This window comes from Dendropsophus ebraccatus, chromosome 14, assembly GCF_027789765.1.
Source record: "Dendropsophus ebraccatus isolate aDenEbr1 chromosome 14, aDenEbr1.pat, whole genome shotgun sequence".
Lineage (NCBI taxonomy): Eukaryota > Metazoa > Chordata > Amphibia > Anura > Hylidae > Dendropsophus > Dendropsophus ebraccatus.
Genome location: NC_091467.1, coordinates 51,718,442 through 51,737,683, shown reverse-complemented (window position 1 = coordinate 51,737,683; position 19,242 = coordinate 51,718,442). Strand labels below are relative to the sequence as shown.

Genomic DNA, 19,242 nt, shown 5'->3' with positions numbered 1-19,242 from the left:
TTTTTTTCAAGTTAAGACGGTCGAGTGGCGTATCACTCAAGTCTTCAGGAAACCTCCCTGCTCACCTATGTACAGATGCGTGTGTGAGGGTGGATATAATATACGCCTAGAGATATATATTATATACACGCGCACACAGAGAAAATAAAGGGCGGGAAGCAGCAGTAATGGAAACACAGACATGCCGGATTCCTAGTAAGTTCAAGACAAAAAAAGTGACTAATGCTTCGTTCCAGTTGGGGGTTCGCTTCTTCCCCGCTGGCAAGACGCCCCTGGATTACTGTTCAGCCAGCAGGTAAGCTATAGTAACTATCCGCCCTTTACCGTCACTTATAGAGTTCAGATCTGACCAGGATGTAATACATGAGATAATAATGATAAGACCTATCACAAATAATAATACTTATAATAACACTCTAAATCCAATTTTTTAAGTCATAATCATACTTTTGACAGTAAAGTCCTGACTCCTTGCATCTTCTTTGTTAAAGGGACACTTCCAACAATTTTTATTCCCCCCCCCCAGATTTTAAGAAAAGAAAAAAAAGGGTGTCTAATTTCCACACTATAATTTTTTTTACTGTCACACAATGCAAACTACTTCCTGTTTTGAGCCTCCAACTTCCTGTCTGTGCACACTATTAGCACGGCAGTTCAAGGGGTTATCCACAATTAGAAGAACCATAGCGTCTTTCTTCTAGAAGTGCCAGTCTTGTACTTAGCTTGTGTGTGGTATTGCAGCTTGGATCTATTGAAGAGACTTGAGATGAGTTGCAACATTACACACAACCTAAGAACCGGGGTAGCGCTGTCTTTGGAAGAAGCAGCTATGTTTTTTTCTAATTTTGATAACCACTTTTAAAGGGTACTTCTTGTTTTATTGCACTGGCAGTTCTGAATTCCTCTGCCAAAGAGAGAGGTATACAGAATTGCCAAAAGTCCCATAGATTAGCAATGTAAGTGTAACTGCAACTTTATAGGACTTCCGGTAAACCACTCGCTATATCAGTGGACTGCAAAGTTGCTGGGAGTAATAAAATGAGAAGTACCCGTTCAGATTTGATGGTGCAGATTTGATGCTGTGTTCAGTTATTTAAATGAGATCAGCTGCGGATCCGGTACGTGTGAATGTACCCTTAACATTCTGTGACCAGAAAGGAGTAAGCAGTGTTACAGCTTCTAGCATAATGGAAGAATCCTGGAAGACACCTTACATTACTGATGAAATGCTCTATACTTCGGGGGAGGACTCTACTATTAGACAAAGCCTCCTCCCCAGAGGGGCAGTGGATTTTGTGCTGTCATCTTTTTCTTCTCTTTCATATTTTTTACTTTTCATTGCCTGTGCCTAAGCCATATTTATCTAGGACTACCAGGAGAACAACGCTGTCATTCTGTCCCTACAACCCTCCACCCACCAGTATATTAGGATTAGCAGTAAACCAAGATTAGTCCAACTGCTAGACAAATACAATATTTTCCATTTATTTTCTAAGTGCAAGGTCCTGCTGAAGTAATAATACTGCCAAAAATTCTAATAATAATAATAATACTATAAAGAAATTGGATGGAGGTGCCCCTTTAAACTAGGACTCCGCAATGACTGCTATGTAGAGTATACCACAAAGACAACACAATCGTCTTTACCTGGTGCAGAGTGAAGTATATAATGGAGATAAAGGGTGTCCAAGCCTGACGCCTCTGCCAAGTGAAACTGGAATGAAGCTCAGAAAGTTTGCCTAGTTTAGCACTAGAAAGAACGCAGTCAGGACGGAGGGGGGTGGGAGTTGGGAGTTTAATAATAAAAAAATGAAAGCTGCCACTGTACAACTGAGGAGGTTATGATCTGGTCAGATGCAGATGTCCCATCAATCCTCCTCTCCACCGCCATACAAATCCGCCAGTTTTTTAAAGCGGGGGCCCCAGTCATTCAAGTACTCAAAGTCCTGATCCTCGGAGCTGGAGGAATTGAGAGAACTAACAGAGCCGGCGGTGGACCCGCTGCCTTCATAGTCGAAAACCAAGAGGGAGTCATAAGGTGGCGCTGTAGGATCATTGTCTGCTGCTCGCAGGCCCTGTGGGGGGAAAAGAGAGAAGGGAAGCATTAGAGGCTGGAGAAAGAGGGGGCAGATAACTGGGGTCAGTACCGAAACTGGACATTTTCTCACCCAAATCAAACACACGATCTATCACAACCAGGAGGCAGCAATGATAAAGGCAACTGCTAGTGTTAGCAGCTACCTCCGGTAAGGTGCCTGGCCAAAAATCGGTATCATCTTTAGGCTATGACCATACATAGTATGAGACCGGCCGTTCCGGGACCTGTCCGGTTCATGGAACGGCCGGTCTCAGAAAAGATCATCCCGGCTGGTACTGCAGTACCGGACGGATGAACTTTAGGGCCGCAGAGTTCTGATGCGTGCGCATCCGCATCAGAACTCCCAACATCACACAATGGAGCGTGCCGCCGAAGCCGCTCGCTCCATAGTGTGCACTGACAAGGTTTTCTGCGGCCGCTATTCAATGAATAGTGGCCGCAGAAACGGACATATCAGTTGTTTGCGGCGCCACTAGGGATCCCGGCCGGAGTGTATACTATGGTGGAGATTTATCAAAGGGTGTAAAATTTAGACTGGTGCAAACTGCCCACAGCAACCAATCACAGCTCAGCTTTAGGCAGTGCTGAAAGGAAAGAGGAACTGTGATTGGTTGCTGTGGGCAGTTTGCACCAGTCTAAATTTTACACCCTTTGATAAATCTCCCCCTATGTGTATACACTCCGGCCGGGATCCTATAGACGGCAAGGTAACATATACTTTCGTAATAATCCCAATGTGTTGCAATGTGCAACAACGGCCGTGGTTTAAAGAAAATATACGTTGTGTGAACATAGCCTTATACTGTATGTCCTTTTAAGTTTAGTGGCTGAAGGCCTCAATTGCTGTGAGGTTAAAGATATATTATATTTTACTGTGCAGATACAGACCATAATCTGCAAACCAGAACTATGTGGCAAGGCTAAGCGTACAAGTGAGGAGGAGAAATTGGCAGTTCCTTAGGGCCCAAAATCGGAAGGGGGCCACACACTGCTCACTTGCGCCTAAAGCTTACAATCTCTTTCACTATGAGATTTTACTTAAAGGGGTTATCCAGGCTTAGAAAAACATGGCCACTTTCTTCCAGAAACAGCACCCCTGGTTTTGCAGCTCCGTTCGATTGAAGTGAACGGAGCTGAATTGTAATACCACCTACAACTTGAGGACAGGGGTGGTGCTGTTATTGCAAGAAAGTATCTGTGCTTTATATAGTCCTAGATAACTCCTTTAACTTGATGAGCAACTAAACAGGCCCATACACCTTTAATGGATGTTGGCTAGAGATGAGCGAACCGGGTCCATCCGACTCGAACTTTCGGCATTTGATTAGCTGGGGCTGCTGAACTTGGATAAAGCTCTAAGGTTGTCTGGAAAACATGGATACAGCCAATGACTATATCCATGTTTTCCACATAGCCTTAGGGCTTTATCCAACTTCAGCAGCCACCACTAATCAAATGCCGAAAGTTCGGGTTCTGATGGACTCGAGCATGCTCAAGGTTTGCTCATCTCTAATGTTGGCTTTTTAAGACATCAGCAAATGACTTGTTCCAAAATACATGGCCAGCTCAAGCTGATGTCCGACACCTCTGTCTGTGGCATAGTCCTTTTATTTTCCCTAGAGATAGGCTGCTGCCAATCGCAGCCTCTATACATCTGCACACTCAGCTCAGGGGGGCGTGCATATGAACACACACACGCTCAGCATGCATATGTATGGGGAAGCCAGGACAGCTAACGGCCACTATAAGAGATAGTCTCCCCCAGCTCAGTAATAACATTATATCAGTAATATGTATCACACACCTCTCAGTAAGATGGTAATATATGTATGACTATATAACAAATAACTGAACACTTAGGTCTTGAGGTTCCTTGTTCGGTGGATTGCCTGATTTAATGTGAGACAATGAACTTTGGATTAGCGGTCATTTCATGAGGACGCTGATGGTAATACCATCAGACAGCATGAAGCCCAGGGGCGCAGACCCCACATTCTCATATAGAGTCATTTACTGACTCCACAAAGCTGTGTGGGCCCGAAGTGCAAAACACTGACAGATAAAAGCCGGAACAATATGTTATTCTAATTAAAACATGGCCGCATTTAATATTCCTGATATCTGCCAGCCGTCTCCGAGGAAATAAAATCTCGATTTGATTAGAAAATAGGAGAGCACTTTCTTTAATAAAAGAGACGGTACTCACAAAAAAAACGCACAGACTCCTGTGTGATTACAGGAGACCGAGCTCTTTGTTGCTGTCATTCTTCTAGTGCGTATTGTATGGACTGGACCGAAGAAAATCGCTCACCTCCAATAGTCAGATGTCACGTTATACCTGAGATAACAATGGTGTCCGCAGAGGGGGGAAGAGGTTCTGTACGGCTGCCATTCACATCCTAATAATACGCCTCCAAACCCTACTGAGGTGCACAATGTATTGGGCCGAACAATGGGAGGTTTAACCCCTTAGTACCCAGCCAATTTTTTATTTTAGAGGAATTTTTAACAGAGAAAATCACCTACACACAGGATTGGAGATAAGTGTATGATCATTTGACTCCGTGGCTGCCACATTGACAATGCCATCCAAGTGATCAAACAGACTGAACTTAGAGATGGGGTGTCGAGGACCGCTGCCCATCAGAGGGCACCCATTCGAGGCTTACTCATAATAAGGCAATGCTACCAAGGGGTATGACCAAATAAAAAAGATACCTCAGTGATAAAGTCTCCAATATCCCCTGGGTGTGGAATTACAGGTCTTATGGGGTATTGTGGCTCCGCACCCACAGGCCTCTCGTCCACCCGTCTGACTCCTGCCACCTTGTTCAACACGTGATCAAGCGTTTCAGGCTGCTGCAGCTGACTTAGGTCATAGTCCTGGTGGGAAGACAAAAGGTTTAGTTTGGCAACAGATATCTGACTCTATCCCTATGGCTGCTAGGTGACGGGAGACTGATCATGGCTGGACCAGTACGTGTATTCATCCATGTGGGCATTACCTGGTCCTCCTCACCGCCTCCCTCCTCATCATACTTCAGAATGTTGTCTCTAACGTCATCCTCCGGATCAATCAGCAGCTGCTTTGTATGTCGCTCCTTTTCTCTGCGCTTCATCCACATGACAAACAGGAGGACCATAGCTAAGAGAAAAAGAGAAGTGGTTCTATTACCTTCCCTATTCAGAACAAGACCATATTCTGAGACATCTCATTCATTGCAAGTACTTAAGAGTAATTATTCCACTGTCTTTGACTAGTACTGGTGAGTATATGTGTATACCACATTACATTACATTGGTGATCCTGAGTTACATCCTATATTATACTCCAGAGCTGTACTAACTATTCTGCTAGTAAAGTCATTGGGGGGACATATATGAAGACCGGTGTACAAGTACACCATTGTTAAATAAAGCCCTGCTTCCTTTTTCACAGCTGGATTTACGAAGAGGCACACGCCTCTTAGTAAACCCAGACGGCCCTGCGCCCGGCAGAATCTCAGAGCACCAAGTCTACACCTGCTTCCAGCAGGCATAGATTTGTATCATTATTTCGGCCTGCGAGCAGGTGTACCCCATGATACGCCTTTCCGATCCCTTCCCCCCTGCCTGCTCATCAGGCGAGCCGGGGATACGGCATGCGTACACCAGGGAGAAGGGGTAAATCTGCGCCTCCTTCCTGGCGTACACCCCGGCCATAGCCTTCATAAATGTCCCCCAGTGTGTACGTACATAACTTATCCTGTACTGATCCTGAGTTACATCCTGTATTAAACCCCAGAGCTGCACTCACTATTCTGCTGGTGGGGTTACTGTGTACATACATTACATTATTTATCCTGTATTGTACCCCAGAGCTGTACTCATTCTGCTGGTAGAGTCACTGTGTACATACATTACATTACTTATCCTGTACTGATCCTGAGTTACATCCTGTATTATACTCCAGAGCTGCACTCACTATTCTGCTGGTGGAGTCACTGTGTACATACATTACATTAAATTACTTATCCTGTACTGATCCTGAGTTACATCCTGTATTATACCCCAGAGCTGCACTCACTATTCTGCTGGTGGGGTCACTGTGTACATACATTACATTACTTATCCTGTACTGATCCTGAGTAACATCCTGTATTATACTCCAGAGCTGCACTCACTATTCTGCTGGTGGGGTCACTGTGTACATACATTACATTATTGATCCTGTACTGATGTGAGTTACATCCTGTATTATACTCCAGAGCTGCAATCACTATTCTGCTGACATCAGAACCGAAATTATTTCCTGCTTTTTCAGCATCTGTACAGTACCAACTCTCTGTGAAGTGACATCTTTCTTCCTGATACTCTGCAGTCATCTGATGCAGGAATACGCCAGCTCTCCCCCAGTATTATAGGAGCTGAGCTAAGCTGTTACAGGTGACAAGCTTGATGATTGTTTCCATTAACATACATAGGAAACAAGGACTGCATCAGCACAAAACCCACCTCAAACAGAAGAAACCTTACAGTCAGATAGACACGGCTGAGCAGACGGCTATGAGCAGTAAGTGATCACCTAATTTCACCAAGTGTACGGGAGGAGAAGATAAGCTATACGGAGCGCAGCACTTTAGCTACAGTCGTTTTGTTTCTCACAGCAACGATTGGATCTGGGAATGTAAAAGCAGCACAAACACCGCAGTAATACCCAACTACAACAAACACAAAGTCTGCTGTATATGCCTGAATATTCATCAGGATAATCCAGCTAATAAAGAGCTGTTTATTCTGTTACATCAGAAAATTACTTCTTTTTTTAATAAAACAAACAAAAAAAAAATCCCTAAAGCAGAAAAAAAGAGCGAATCACTAAAAGCTTTCAAAGGAACAAAACCTGAGCGGCTAATGAAAGCCCCCATCCCTATTACCCTTCAAAGAGAATTAACTTCGTGTGACGATGGGCCGACGTATTTTAAACAAACATAAAAGTTAAGCGGATGCAGGAATAACAGAATGCGGCGGCGGCGGCGGTGTGATTGTTCTCCGGTGCGCTCCATGCTAATGATCCCCCTTGATTATGGTCACCTTGCTCCCAGGGCTGAGTGATTGGAATAATTCTGGGTGTAAACAGCGGTGCGGTGACATTGTGCGCTCTCACAAGGACACATGTGCTCTCAGGGCAGGTGTCTGCAGAGGTATGTGCCAAAGAGCGGCCATCACAACTAATGCAGTCATGGAGCTAAGTGTTATGGGGAAGCGGATCAGAGGAGACCTGTGTGTTTCCTAAAGTGAAATGAATCAAAAACCCAAAATTTAAGGCCTGACTTGTAGCAACCCACCAGCTGATTGAAGAGTTAGCTGCATTCTGCTGGTGGAGTCACTGTAATGTATGTAAACAGATACTCCAGAGCTGCACTCACTTTATTTGCTGGTGGGGTCACTGTGTACATACATTACATTACTTATCCTGTACTGATCTGAGTTACATCCTGTATTATACTCCAGAGCTGCAATCACTATTCTGCTGGTGGGGTCACTGTGTACATACATTACATTACTGATCTTGTACTGATCCTGAGTTACATCCTGTATTATACCCCAGAGCTGCACTCACTATTCTGCTGGTGGGGTCCATGTGTACATACATTACATTATTTATCCTGTACTGATCCTGAGTTACATCCTGTATTATACTGCAGAGCTGCAATCACTATTCTGCTGGTGGGGTCACTGTGTACATACATTACATTACTGATCTTGTACTGATCCTGAGTTACATCCTTTATTATACCCCAGAGCTGCACTCACTATTCTGCTGGTGGGGTCCATGTGTACATACATTACATTATTTATCCTGTACTGATCCTGAGTTACATCCTGTATTATACTCCAGAGCTGCACTCACTATTCTGCTGACTGTTACAGTTTAATACATACAATCATCATCTACATTGACTTGATATGACAGACCAGGACAGTGATTTCACAGAGAAATGTACCCAGCTGGAGACTCACAGGCTGGAGAACAGTGTTATCTTCACTTACATAGTAGGATAATAATACAGATGAGTATGGCAATAATGGCTCCTGTGCCCAGCTTGGTGGCAGCCACCGCCCCAATGGTTGTGCAGTCTCCATTTTCATCGCAGGGACAGACCTTCACCCTGATGATGGACGTGTTGTATAGCGGAGGGTTCCCTGAGTCGGTCACAATGACAGGGACTTCATAGACTCCAGATTCCAAGTAACCAATCTGCAAGCTGAGTCTGGCGTAGTTACCTAAAATGAACACAAGGTGGCAGCAGGAGAACACAGAACAGATTAGAAATGAAACTGGTGTTACAAGAACTTTTTTTTATTTTTTGCGTGACAAGCCGTAGCTTTTATTGATTCTCTTCTGGGCACATACAAATTCTGAATCGCTTTTTCATCCACGTTTTTTGGGATCCGAGGTGACCAGAAAACGGCAATTCCAATATTGGGTACTTTTTGTGCTATTTTCAGTGTTGAGACAGCTTATCACGTGGTGATATCTATTATGTTCACTTTTATAATATACAAAAAAATGGAAAAAGGGGGTGACTAGAATTTTTAAATACTCTTTTTATTATTAATATTAATGTTTACAAAATAAAATTTATCATTGGGCTTTTTTCTTTTACATTTTTAAGAATTTTTTTCTATTTACTTTTTTTTAGGTCCATCTGGGGACCTTGCTCGATAACTTCTTCAGTACACTGCACTACCTATAACTAAAGTATTACAACCTACCCATTGCAAGGTTTACTAGGTTAATGATCATGGCAGCATGTCTTCATTGGGCCCCCAGTTGCCATAATGGTCAAACTGCATTGCAGGGGCTCAACTAGAGAGATGTCAGGACTGCCACTCAGCACCCAACCACCTAGTGCTGTGTATTTAGGAGTCTAAAAAGCTGGGATCAGAGTTATCTCTGATTCTGGCTGCTGATGTATGGAGCAGGCTGACATCCCGACCCTACAACTATTTTTTAAAGTGAACCTGCCATCCTTTATCACTCACCGTTTATCCTGGTGATGGTCCAGTTTCTTCTTATGTTGGAGGGAACAGTCGGAAGTTCAAAAACAAAGGGGTCCCCGCTTGGCTTGCGGTCCACGTCGGTGGCAGTGATGTTTATCCGGTTGGAGTTCAGCCTCTCGCAGATCTGCGCTTCTTTCGGGTGCAGTTCAGGGGCATTGTCATTGATATCAATAAGCTGTATCTGCAGTGTGCCGGTGCCGCTAGCGGGAGGAACGCCTGTGAGTAACAACAACATGAGTGACTTCCCTTACTTGTGTCCTGATAGCTCACAGTAATGGAACTTTCTTCATACAATTCTATGCGGGATAAACCCTTAATGTATGCACTATGCAAATTAGATCTCCTCCAAATGGAAGAGTCACCAATTTGGCTAGTGTGAGATAGTTTTCTTTCTTTTGGAGGTGAACTAATTTGCATAGAGCACTTCACCATTGCAGAAACTGTTGCATAGACTGCATTCTGGGTGTCACAGGCAGGTACTATGCATGATATTAATACAGTTGCTTCAGCATCCCTACTGTCAAGCCTGCAGTTGCATCTCTCCATATCCCATGTCAGATTGGATAGGAGACTGCCTGCAAATCCCTGAAAGACCTATTTGGATAAACATACTGCATGAAGGCGATTACTGATCTGAAGGATCTCACCATTGTCAGTGGCCAGAAACTTGGCCTCGTAGATATCGTCTTTCACAAAAGGAGATTCTCGATCCAGCACGGCAGTGGTGAACACTTGGCCGTTTGTCGTGTTGATGGCCAGCCAGTTTGCAGGGTCATACAGTTTGGTGTACCTGGAGAGGAGACATGATATAGCACCATAAAGAAGAGAATACAGATCAATCCTGGCATCAATCCAGCAGGCTCCATTAACAACAGCTCCGGTTGCCAGTCGTGAGCGGGCGCTCTGCTCTGGGGAAAGACATTGGTCAATACAAAGTGGTTTTTCTCCAGCTACAATTGAATCTGAACGAGGTTGGATGGTGCCCAAGACTTTATATTGAGATGGAGCCAGCCAAAACTCCTCGGCTTTTAGAACTTCAGACAATTTCACTATCGCCGTCTCCCAAGCTCATTAAAACAACAGTGGTTACAGATGGAACCAATTTTCTTATAAGACTGACCCCAACAGGTAGATTCAGCCTCAATAGACCCAGGACACTATATGCAGCATTCACTCACTGCCATGGAGGAGGGAGGATGGCTGGAGCCTCATACATGGTCTCCACAAGGGTATGCTCAGATCTGCTGCAGAAAACGTGTAGTGATTGGGCACAAAGACATATTACTATATATATATATATATATATATATATATATATATATATATATATTTATACAGTGACGTAGCTATGGCAGTTGTAACGGTCGCCGTTGCAACCCGGCCCGCCAGCGAGGGGGGCCCGCGGCCCCCCTCCTTGCCACCGCACTGCCTGGCAACCCATTTTCCGTCACCCGCCCGCCGCTGCCGCTCGCAACAGGGAGCTGTGTGCGCCCCCGGGCTGTTACTTCCAGGTCAGGGAGACCGCTTTCTGACCCGGAAGTAACAGCCGCGGCGCACACAGCTGCCTGGTGAGTGTGCTGCCCAGGAATCCCGCGGACACCCCCAGGGAGCCAGGATTAGCCCGGGGCCCGTCCAACATCGCATAGGAAGAGAGAAGAAGGGAGCTGCGAGGGGGAGCAAGGTGTTAGGTGAGTTGTTTTTTTTTCTTTTCTTTCTTTTTATTTGCTTTGCGGGGAACGAGATGAGGGGGGCAAATATAAGAGGACAACACGGGGGACCTCTACAAGGGGGGAGCAACATAAGGGGGCTTGTATAAGGGGACAACAAGGGTGGGCAACACAGAGGGGTCCATCTATAAAGGGGGGGCAACACAGAGGGGTCCATCTATAAAGGGGGGAAACACAGAGGGGTCTATGGGGGGGCAAGATAAGGGGAACAACACAGGGGGCATGTATAAGGGGGCATCTACAAGGGGGGGCAACATAAGGTGGGCATGTATAGGGGGACAACAATGGGGGCGACACCGAGGGGGCCATCTATAAGGGGGAGGGCAACATACGGGGACAACACAGGGGGCATGTATAAGGGGGCATCTAGAAGGGGGTGCAACATAAGGGGGGCATGTATAAGAAGCTAACATAGGGGCCATCTACAAGGGAGGGCCTGTATAAGAGGACAACATGGGGGGCATCTACAAGGGGGGGCAATATAAGGGGGACAACACAGATTGGCAATTTATAAGGGGGCATGTATAAGGGACAACACAGAGGGGCCATCTATAAGGGGGGAAAACACAGGGGGACCATCTATATGGGGGACAACACAGGACCATCTAAAAGGGGGGCAGAGGGGGACAACACAGGGGGCATCTGTAAGGGGGACTGCACAGAGGGAGCCATATATAAAGAGGGGATACACAGATGGGCAATCTGTAAGGGACAATACACAGAGGGGGGTATCTATAAGGGGGACTACAGAGAGGAGGGGCTGTATACTATAGGGAATACACAGAGGGGACCATCAAAGCGGCCATCTGTAAGGTGGACTACATGGGGGGGGGGGGGGCATCTACCATAGGGGGACTACACAGAGACAAGGAGATGCACATGGGGCCATCTATATGGAAGACTGAACAAGGGGCCATCAACACAGGGGTGGCATATACTATTAGAGGATAATATAGTGTCAGGGCTACCCACTAAATGAGGGTGTAAAGGGGCCAATGCAGATGTGCAGTTTGTAGAGAGAGGATGGTGCCAGAGTGAGGAGCCTAATATGTCTGTCTGGCAGATTCTGTGGATTTGTGGCTCAGAGAAGTTCTCATAATGGCCCAGGGCAGATGGAGAAGAACATGAAAAGGGTAAATCTCTGATCTCTGAACTCTGAGAAGATGTCCCCTGTGAGTCACCTGATATAACTGCACTGTATTGTATATGGAGTAAAGAACCTGTGTAGAGCTGGATCTGGCAATATATGACTGGATAAGGTGATAGTGATCTGTGTACAGTGGAATATTCAGTAGCAGCGGTGGTGTTAGTCAGTATGTGGTGGTAATATTTGTTACTTGCTATCTGGTACTGTGTTTTATTGGTCTTAGTATACAGGATTTGGACAGTAACAATATGGTGGTGATGGTAGTGGCTGTGGTGCAGTGGTAATATTTCCCCCTTGTATACTGGTACTATTGGTAATATTGGTCTCAGTATACAGGATTTGGTCAGTAACAGTATAGCGGTAATATGTATGGTGATAATATTAACTATATACTCCTAAATAATCTTTTATCTATCTATCTATCTATCTATCTATCACATCGCTTGGTCGAGGAAGGGGGGGGGGGCCCAAGTTGAACTCTTGCACCAGGGCCCAATGGACATAAGCTACGCCCCTGTATATATATATATATATATATATATATATATATATATATATATATCTATAACAGCCCCCACCTGAGTAAAATAAAAAAACTGAAATAGCATTGCAGTAGATTGTTTATGCATTGTCACGATTTTTTAAACAAATGGGAATGGAACAATAGGGATTCTAAATATAGAGGGGCTCATTAAATTTTTGATCGTTGCCAATATTTTGAGGTTGGCCACTTTATAGTAAGTGTAAAATATTAGTAAGTGTACTCACTGTATATACTGACAGCAGCTCCCTGTGTACCTCATAGAGCTAACATCAGACTCCCTCCTCCAGGCTGGGCTGCCCTGCTTTGTGGTGAGTCTGTTTATAAGATGGCCGACATGGAGGAGCATGTGACCATGCCCCGCCCCCCAGTGTCCTGCATAGGCATATACACTTATACTAACAACTGAACTGTTTCTATTCACAGCTTTTTTTTGTGCAGTCAGCATTTTTGTTTTCTCATAGCATTGCATGTTCCAACAGATCTGTACTGCCACCCTTTTTAGATTTTTTTCCATCATTGAATGTAAAAAAAAATATGGGCTCCATCAGATGCCAGAAAAACTCAAACAGTGATCAAAAAGTACCCCCCCCATGGTACCAATAAAACTCCATCATGAAGCGAAGAATTAGCCCCATTTGGTATTGTATTTGTACTGACCTGGGGTGTCAGTTTTATTGTATGGTAAACGCTGCATAAAATGCCCTACAAAATCATTGTAACTACAAAATTTGTTTGTAATTCATCACAAATGTTTTTTTTCAGTGAAAAATTTTAATCAGCACGGGATAAAAATATAGCAAGTCCTGCAAAAAATACAATTCCTCATATGGCTCGTCCTATAGAAAAATAAAGACAAAAAAATTAAACACTTGCTGCGGCATTAAAATTTGACATAATTCAGACAATTTGAAAGATGTTTTTGGCGCTTGGAAATTGTTGGAAAAAACGTGGTGCTATCACTCCTCATTGCCACCTGGCTACACGAGGATACATTATTGGCACGGATGTGGTAGATCAACGGCCTCACTTGCCGCATTGCTTTACTCCCAAAATACTTCTCAAAGTTAGATAACTCTTTTCTTTTCCCCCGAAAACAATTTCCAGCTATCATTTTCACAAAAACAACAATAAGGAATGGGGGCCGAGTATTTCAAACCTTAACAAAAAAATAACCACAAAGAGAACGAAACACCGCGTGACAGCGCCGGCGATACAACCTGGAACAAATAAGAAGAAATTGCCTTGTTAACTGGGAATGTCTTTCTAAAGGCTTCATTATATGTCCAGGAGCGATAGGAAGGAGCCTCCATGAGTCAATATAATCATTTTCTCTGTCAGTCGGCCGGGCCCCCGAGTGAAGTGTCTGAACCACATAATGATTATAAAAATGTCACCGGTGAAGTGCGGGTAATTGGGCTCACACCGGCCGGACTCTCACCGCCATCACCAGAAGAAAGAAAAGAGCTAAAAAGTCATTGCGGTGCAGGATTGTGGGATAGCAGCTGCTCCCCCCTCCCGTCTTCCTGCAGTTGACCCCCTTTTATCTCCAACACCCCCTGGGGACTGTATTACAGCAGCGGGGGTGTATGGGAAGCTCGATGGTCGCGTCTGCACCCTGACACAATTCAACGACGCTCAGGAATCTAAGATGCCAGCTTGTCGGTATGACAGAAAGGTCAGTGCTCTGAAGGCCCAGAGGATATCATTAGAAGAAAGAGACGCTGGGACAGTGTACTGTAATGGATGTAATAATGCAGCCATCGCTCAGGTGACTTGTCACAGCTATCACTGGAGGAATTGGAGATCCAACAAGTTATTCACTTTGTCCGATTTCTGCGCCGTGTCCTCGTGGGCAGCTGCAGACCCTGTCAATGGCTGTGTCCTGTTGCTAGGTGACTGGACGCTTCACCCCTAACTTGACTGCACCACAACCCTCCTGCTCTTGCTTCATGACTCAATAAGGCAACCTGTGCCCAAAGATGAGCTTCATACCCTGTCCTCATACGACTGTCTCTGTCATGGCTCCTCACTGACCCTTCTCTGGACCTCGGCCTTGGGCCCCCATATTGCCTCTGCTTCATTTGGTAACCACTGTTCTATTCCGTAACCTAGGAATCCTTACCCTACATTCCTGAGTACCCTCCAGTTTCATCCTCCAGCCTGTCACATCCTGGCTGCCCTCCTAGTGATGAACTTTGACAAAGCTGCTACTACATCAGTCCTACTGATGACTATTCTATGGACTGCAACTAGGGATTCTCCTGTAACACACTCCATACCATCTGGCGAAGGTTAAGGGTGAAGACTTGGAGATCAATAACGCTGCCCATACATATATCCATAAGCTCAACGCTTGTCTGGCTGAAAGTTCTCTCCTGATTGCCCCATATACATGTATACTCTATTGCAGGGGTCTCAAATTCGCGACACAAGTTTGCGGCCCCCACCACTTTACTGCCCGGCGGCCCCCCTCCGCCGCCCGGCCCATTGATCGATCACTCTTGTGACCGCAAGCAGTGTTTTGCTTGCGGTCACAAGAGTCTGTGTTGGACGGCCCCCGGCTGATGCTGCCTCCCTGGGGATGTCCCCGGGATTCCCGGGCAGCACGCGCACCAGGGAGCTGCGTGCGCATCGGCTGTTGCTTCCGGGTCAGGGAGCGCTGACCCGGAAGTAACAGCCTGGCGCACACAGCTCCCTGGTGCGCGTGCTGCCCGGGAATCCCGGGGACACCCCCAGGGAGGCAGCATCAGCCGGGGGTCCGTCCGTAAGAAGGGAGCTGCAACGGGGGATCGATGTGTTAGGTGAGTTGTTTTTTTGTTTTGTTCTTTATCTACTTGGCGGGGTACAAGATATGGGGACAACATCTACAAAGAGGGGGGGAGGGCATTTATAAGGGAGGCATCTATTTGGGGGGAAAGATAAGGGAGGCATCTATATTGGGGAAAAGTTAAGAAGGGGACAACATAAAAGAGGCATCTATATGGGGGGAGATAAGAGAGGCAACATAAAGGAGGCATCTATATGGGGGGGGAGATAAGGGGGCAACATAAAGGAGGCATCTATATGGAGGGGAGATAAGGGGGGCAACATAAAGGAGGCATCTATATGGGGGGAGATAAGGGGGGCAACATAATGGAGGCATCTATATGGGGGGGAGATAAGGGGGCAACATAAAGGAGGCATCTATATGGGGGGAGATAAGGGGGCAACATAAAGGAGGCATCTATATGGGGGAGAGATAAGGGGGCAACATGAAGGAGGCATCTATATGGGGGGAGATAAGGGGGGCCATCTATATGGAAGACTGAGCAAGGGGCCATCTCTACACAGAGGGGGGCATATTCTATAAGGTGGATCAGATAGAGTCAGCCTACCTACTAAATGGGGCTGTAAAGGGGCCAATACAGATGTGCAGTTAATAGAGAGATGAGGATGGTGTCAGAGTGAGGAGCCTAATATGTTTCTCTGGTAGATTTTGTGGATTCGTGGCTCGAAGAAGTTCTCACAATGGCCCAGGAGAGAAGGAGAAGATCATGAAAAGGGATCAATGAAGACGTCCCCTGTGATTCACCTGATGTAACTTTCATGTTCAGAAAGTTAAATGTTAAGGAACTGTCAATACAGACATTTGAATCTGAATAATAATAATTACATTTGATGACATTGGAATGTTTTTGTAAGAGCTTTTCTTGTGGAAACCCTGATGCGGCCCAGCCTCACCCAGACTCTACCTCCAGCGGCCCCCGAGTAAATTGAGTTTGAGACCCCTGCTCTATTGCATGGGTCTCCAAACTGCGGCCTTTCAGCTGTTGTAAAACTACATTTCCCATCATGCCTGGACAGCCAAATCCAAAGCTTTAGCTGTCCAGGCATGATGGGAGTTGTGGTTTCGCAACAGCTGGAGGGCCGCAGTTTGGACACCAATGAGATACAATGGACACCACTCAACATTTGTTTCTATTGTAGAAATTGTCTTGAAAGTCAGGGCCTTCTCTCCCACACCTGGTTAAAGTATGGGGGAGAATTTCCAAATTTCTTGTGTTCTAGATGATTGATTTGCCCCTGAAACTTGATATGGAGTTAGATATTTCTCACATTCAGGAATGCAATGCACATGTCATGTGTCACTCACCTCAGAGCTTGCTGCATAGAGCGGTCTGGATCCATAGCTGAGAATGTAGTCAGCAGTCTGCCCGCCGGCTCCCCCTCCAGCTGCCTGATGGGGTCATTTCTGTTGGGGAAGTATGGTGCTTCATTGACATCCATGATGGAAATGGTCACCGCGGAGGTGGACAGGAGGGACATCTGAATGCCGCTGGCCAGAGGGGCTTGATTTGTCACCATAACATTTAGTAAAAAGGCCTTGTTCATTTCATAGTCCACTGGCTGAAAGGGAAGAGAGACCTGTTACCAGCCGATTGGGGTGCACACATCTTATAAGAAAAGGAGTACTATGGGTTACTATGGGTATTCTTAGGTGTTAGCTAACTAACCCATCCATCCATAGGTGCTACAGATCCATGTTGGGGCCGTGATCCGTGCCACAAAAAAACAGAAAGCCATTGTGTGGTTTGTAGTTGCAGCTCGGACCACCTATTATTAATGACATGAAGTAAAAGCCCTATTACACCAAGCGATTATTAGCCGTATCGCTTGGTGTAATAGCTAGTGTTAAAGGCAAGGATCAGATTCTTGTTTTATTAACAATAAGGACGGTCTGTTGGCCGTTGCTCTGTGTAATAGGAGCCCCTCCCACACCCCCTGCAGTCTCGCCGCTCACTTTCAGCACATGTTATAGCGAGCTGCGCCTCAGCATCGGCCCATGTAATAGAGCCTTAACACTGTACATGAGGCCTCACCAGCACGTTTCACTCTTGTTTCTAGTGCATACCCAGATGCAATGCTCCATTGCTTCCTAATATGGTGACCTCATTGCCTTTGGAATTTATCACTCATAAAGGTGATTCAGCCTAATTAAAAAAAAAAATATGGCCACTTTTATCCAGAAACAGCACCTCAGGGTGTGGGTTTGCAGCTCAGTTCTATTAAAGTGAACGGAGCTAAATTGTAATGCCACACACAACCAGAGGACAGAGGTGGCGCTATTTTTGCAAATCCTGTTTTTTTTTCTTATTTTTCTAATCCTGGTTTCTATAAAGAAAGTCTAAGAGTGTCTAGTATAACTACATGACCTGTATGGATTGTTAGGGTCAGTTGGACCTTGATGTCATTCTGTCTGCAGCAGATCGGACGCAGCTTCGGTGGTGTTCAGTGTATTTCCCATGTATTCTGGGATAAAGGTGTGCAGTATGATGGTTCTAGCAGAACACTATACAGCGGATTTTCACATGAGCGTATTTTCTGGCTCCGCAGATGCTGCAGACAGGGCTGTAATAGCTGCCTGGTGCTCCTGCTGCTCATCTGACAGCGGCCTCCAATGAATTACAGCAGCATCTCTGCACAGGATAGAATGAAGCTACCAGGAAAACCTGACCTCACGGCTCCATCAGCCATTCCTATAGCGGAGCCGTGCAAAATGCACACAGCAGACGCCATATTGACACACAGGCCTTATTGACTAGCATCATCTTGCTAATGACGGCTCTGGATGCCGGTAATAGGATTACGGATACAGGACACAGTCCTCCCTGAAGCTATCGATAAATCTTCATTTATTTCCAAGGGAGCTCAATGGGCAAAATGGATCAGTTCTGCAGCAGATGCATATAAAACATCCTCACCTTTACCACAGTCACCACACCCTCGTTGGTCACCGGATCCGTCTTCACAGTGAAGTGACCGGCTGGATCGCCGCTGATGATCTTATAGATGGCATTCCAGTTGGGAGTGTAGGGTTGATCTCTGTCCACCACCGTGAGATTGGCCACAATGGCATCGATTCGGTTCTCTGGCACCTCACCAGTGAACTGTGAAAAATAAAAAACATCAAGATTTATCGATAAATAACATATGAAAGTCTGGGGGTGTATAATACATGGAGTAGACCAGTGTTTCTCATCCAGGCAACCCTAACTAATAAGGCATGACAATGCAAGTATAATCATTTAGCTCATATTCCGTTTTCTTGCCAATTTTTGCACAAGCCTCTTTTGTGTAAAAATTGGTCACTTTTTCATACTGCACCCACCATATTTATAAATGTGGGTAGTGACCATCTGGGAGGAGAGGTGTGTGTGTGTGTGTGGGGGGCGACCACGAAACATGTTGTATCTTATAGAATTATATCTTAAAGAATTATATATTTTTATCATACATTCTTACCATATATTATTACTTCTGGATCTGCGCCCGTTTACCTGGGCTGGAGTGGAGGAAAGTTGACTAGTGACACTTTAAAGGGATTATTCAGGATTAGCAAAATCACAGCTACTTTCTTGCAAAAAAACGCCCCATCCCTGTCCTTAGGTTGTGTGTAGTATTCACTCCATTCACTTCAATAGAATTGAGTTGCAATACCACGCCCAGACTGAAGACAGGGGAGGTGTTGTTGCTGGAAGGAAGCAGCCCAGATCCACACCCCAGCTCGGTTTTCATGCAAGAAAAAGAAAATAAAAATCGGCTTTCTACTATAATCTGCAGGTAAAATCTACAGTAAATCCATCACATATGAATTAACCCTAGTAGTCCCTAATGTACTATGAACATACATAGTGTAATA

At 45.3% G+C, this 19,242-nt stretch overlaps 1 protein-coding gene across 4 annotated transcripts in view; it reads right to left on the bottom strand.

The window, feature by feature from the left end:
* Positions 1-1,546: 1,546 nt before the first annotated feature.
* CDH4 (cadherin 4) overlaps positions 1,547-19,242 on the bottom strand; it is a 557,258-nt gene continuing 539,562 nt past the window's right edge. For 2 of the 4 annotated variants that reach the window (XM_069952222.1, XM_069952223.1), the window contains 8 exons: positions 18,305-18,490; positions 16,696-16,949; positions 9,793-9,935; positions 9,128-9,361; positions 8,132-8,365; positions 5,104-5,243; positions 4,817-4,981; positions 1,547-2,075 (listed from right to left, as the gene is read on the bottom strand). In XM_069952222.1, the coding sequence (XP_069808323.1) occupies positions 1,869-2,075; positions 4,817-4,981; positions 5,104-5,243; positions 8,132-8,365; positions 9,128-9,361; positions 9,793-9,935; positions 16,696-16,949; positions 18,305-18,490 (1,563 nt within the window). In that variant the 3' untranslated portion in view covers positions 1,547-1,868. The remainder of the gene's footprint in view (positions 2,076-4,816; positions 4,982-5,103; positions 5,244-8,131; positions 8,366-9,127; positions 9,362-9,792; positions 9,936-16,695; positions 16,950-18,304; positions 18,491-19,242) is intronic. The other 2 variants (XM_069952224.1, XM_069952225.1) reach the window with 1 other exon arrangement.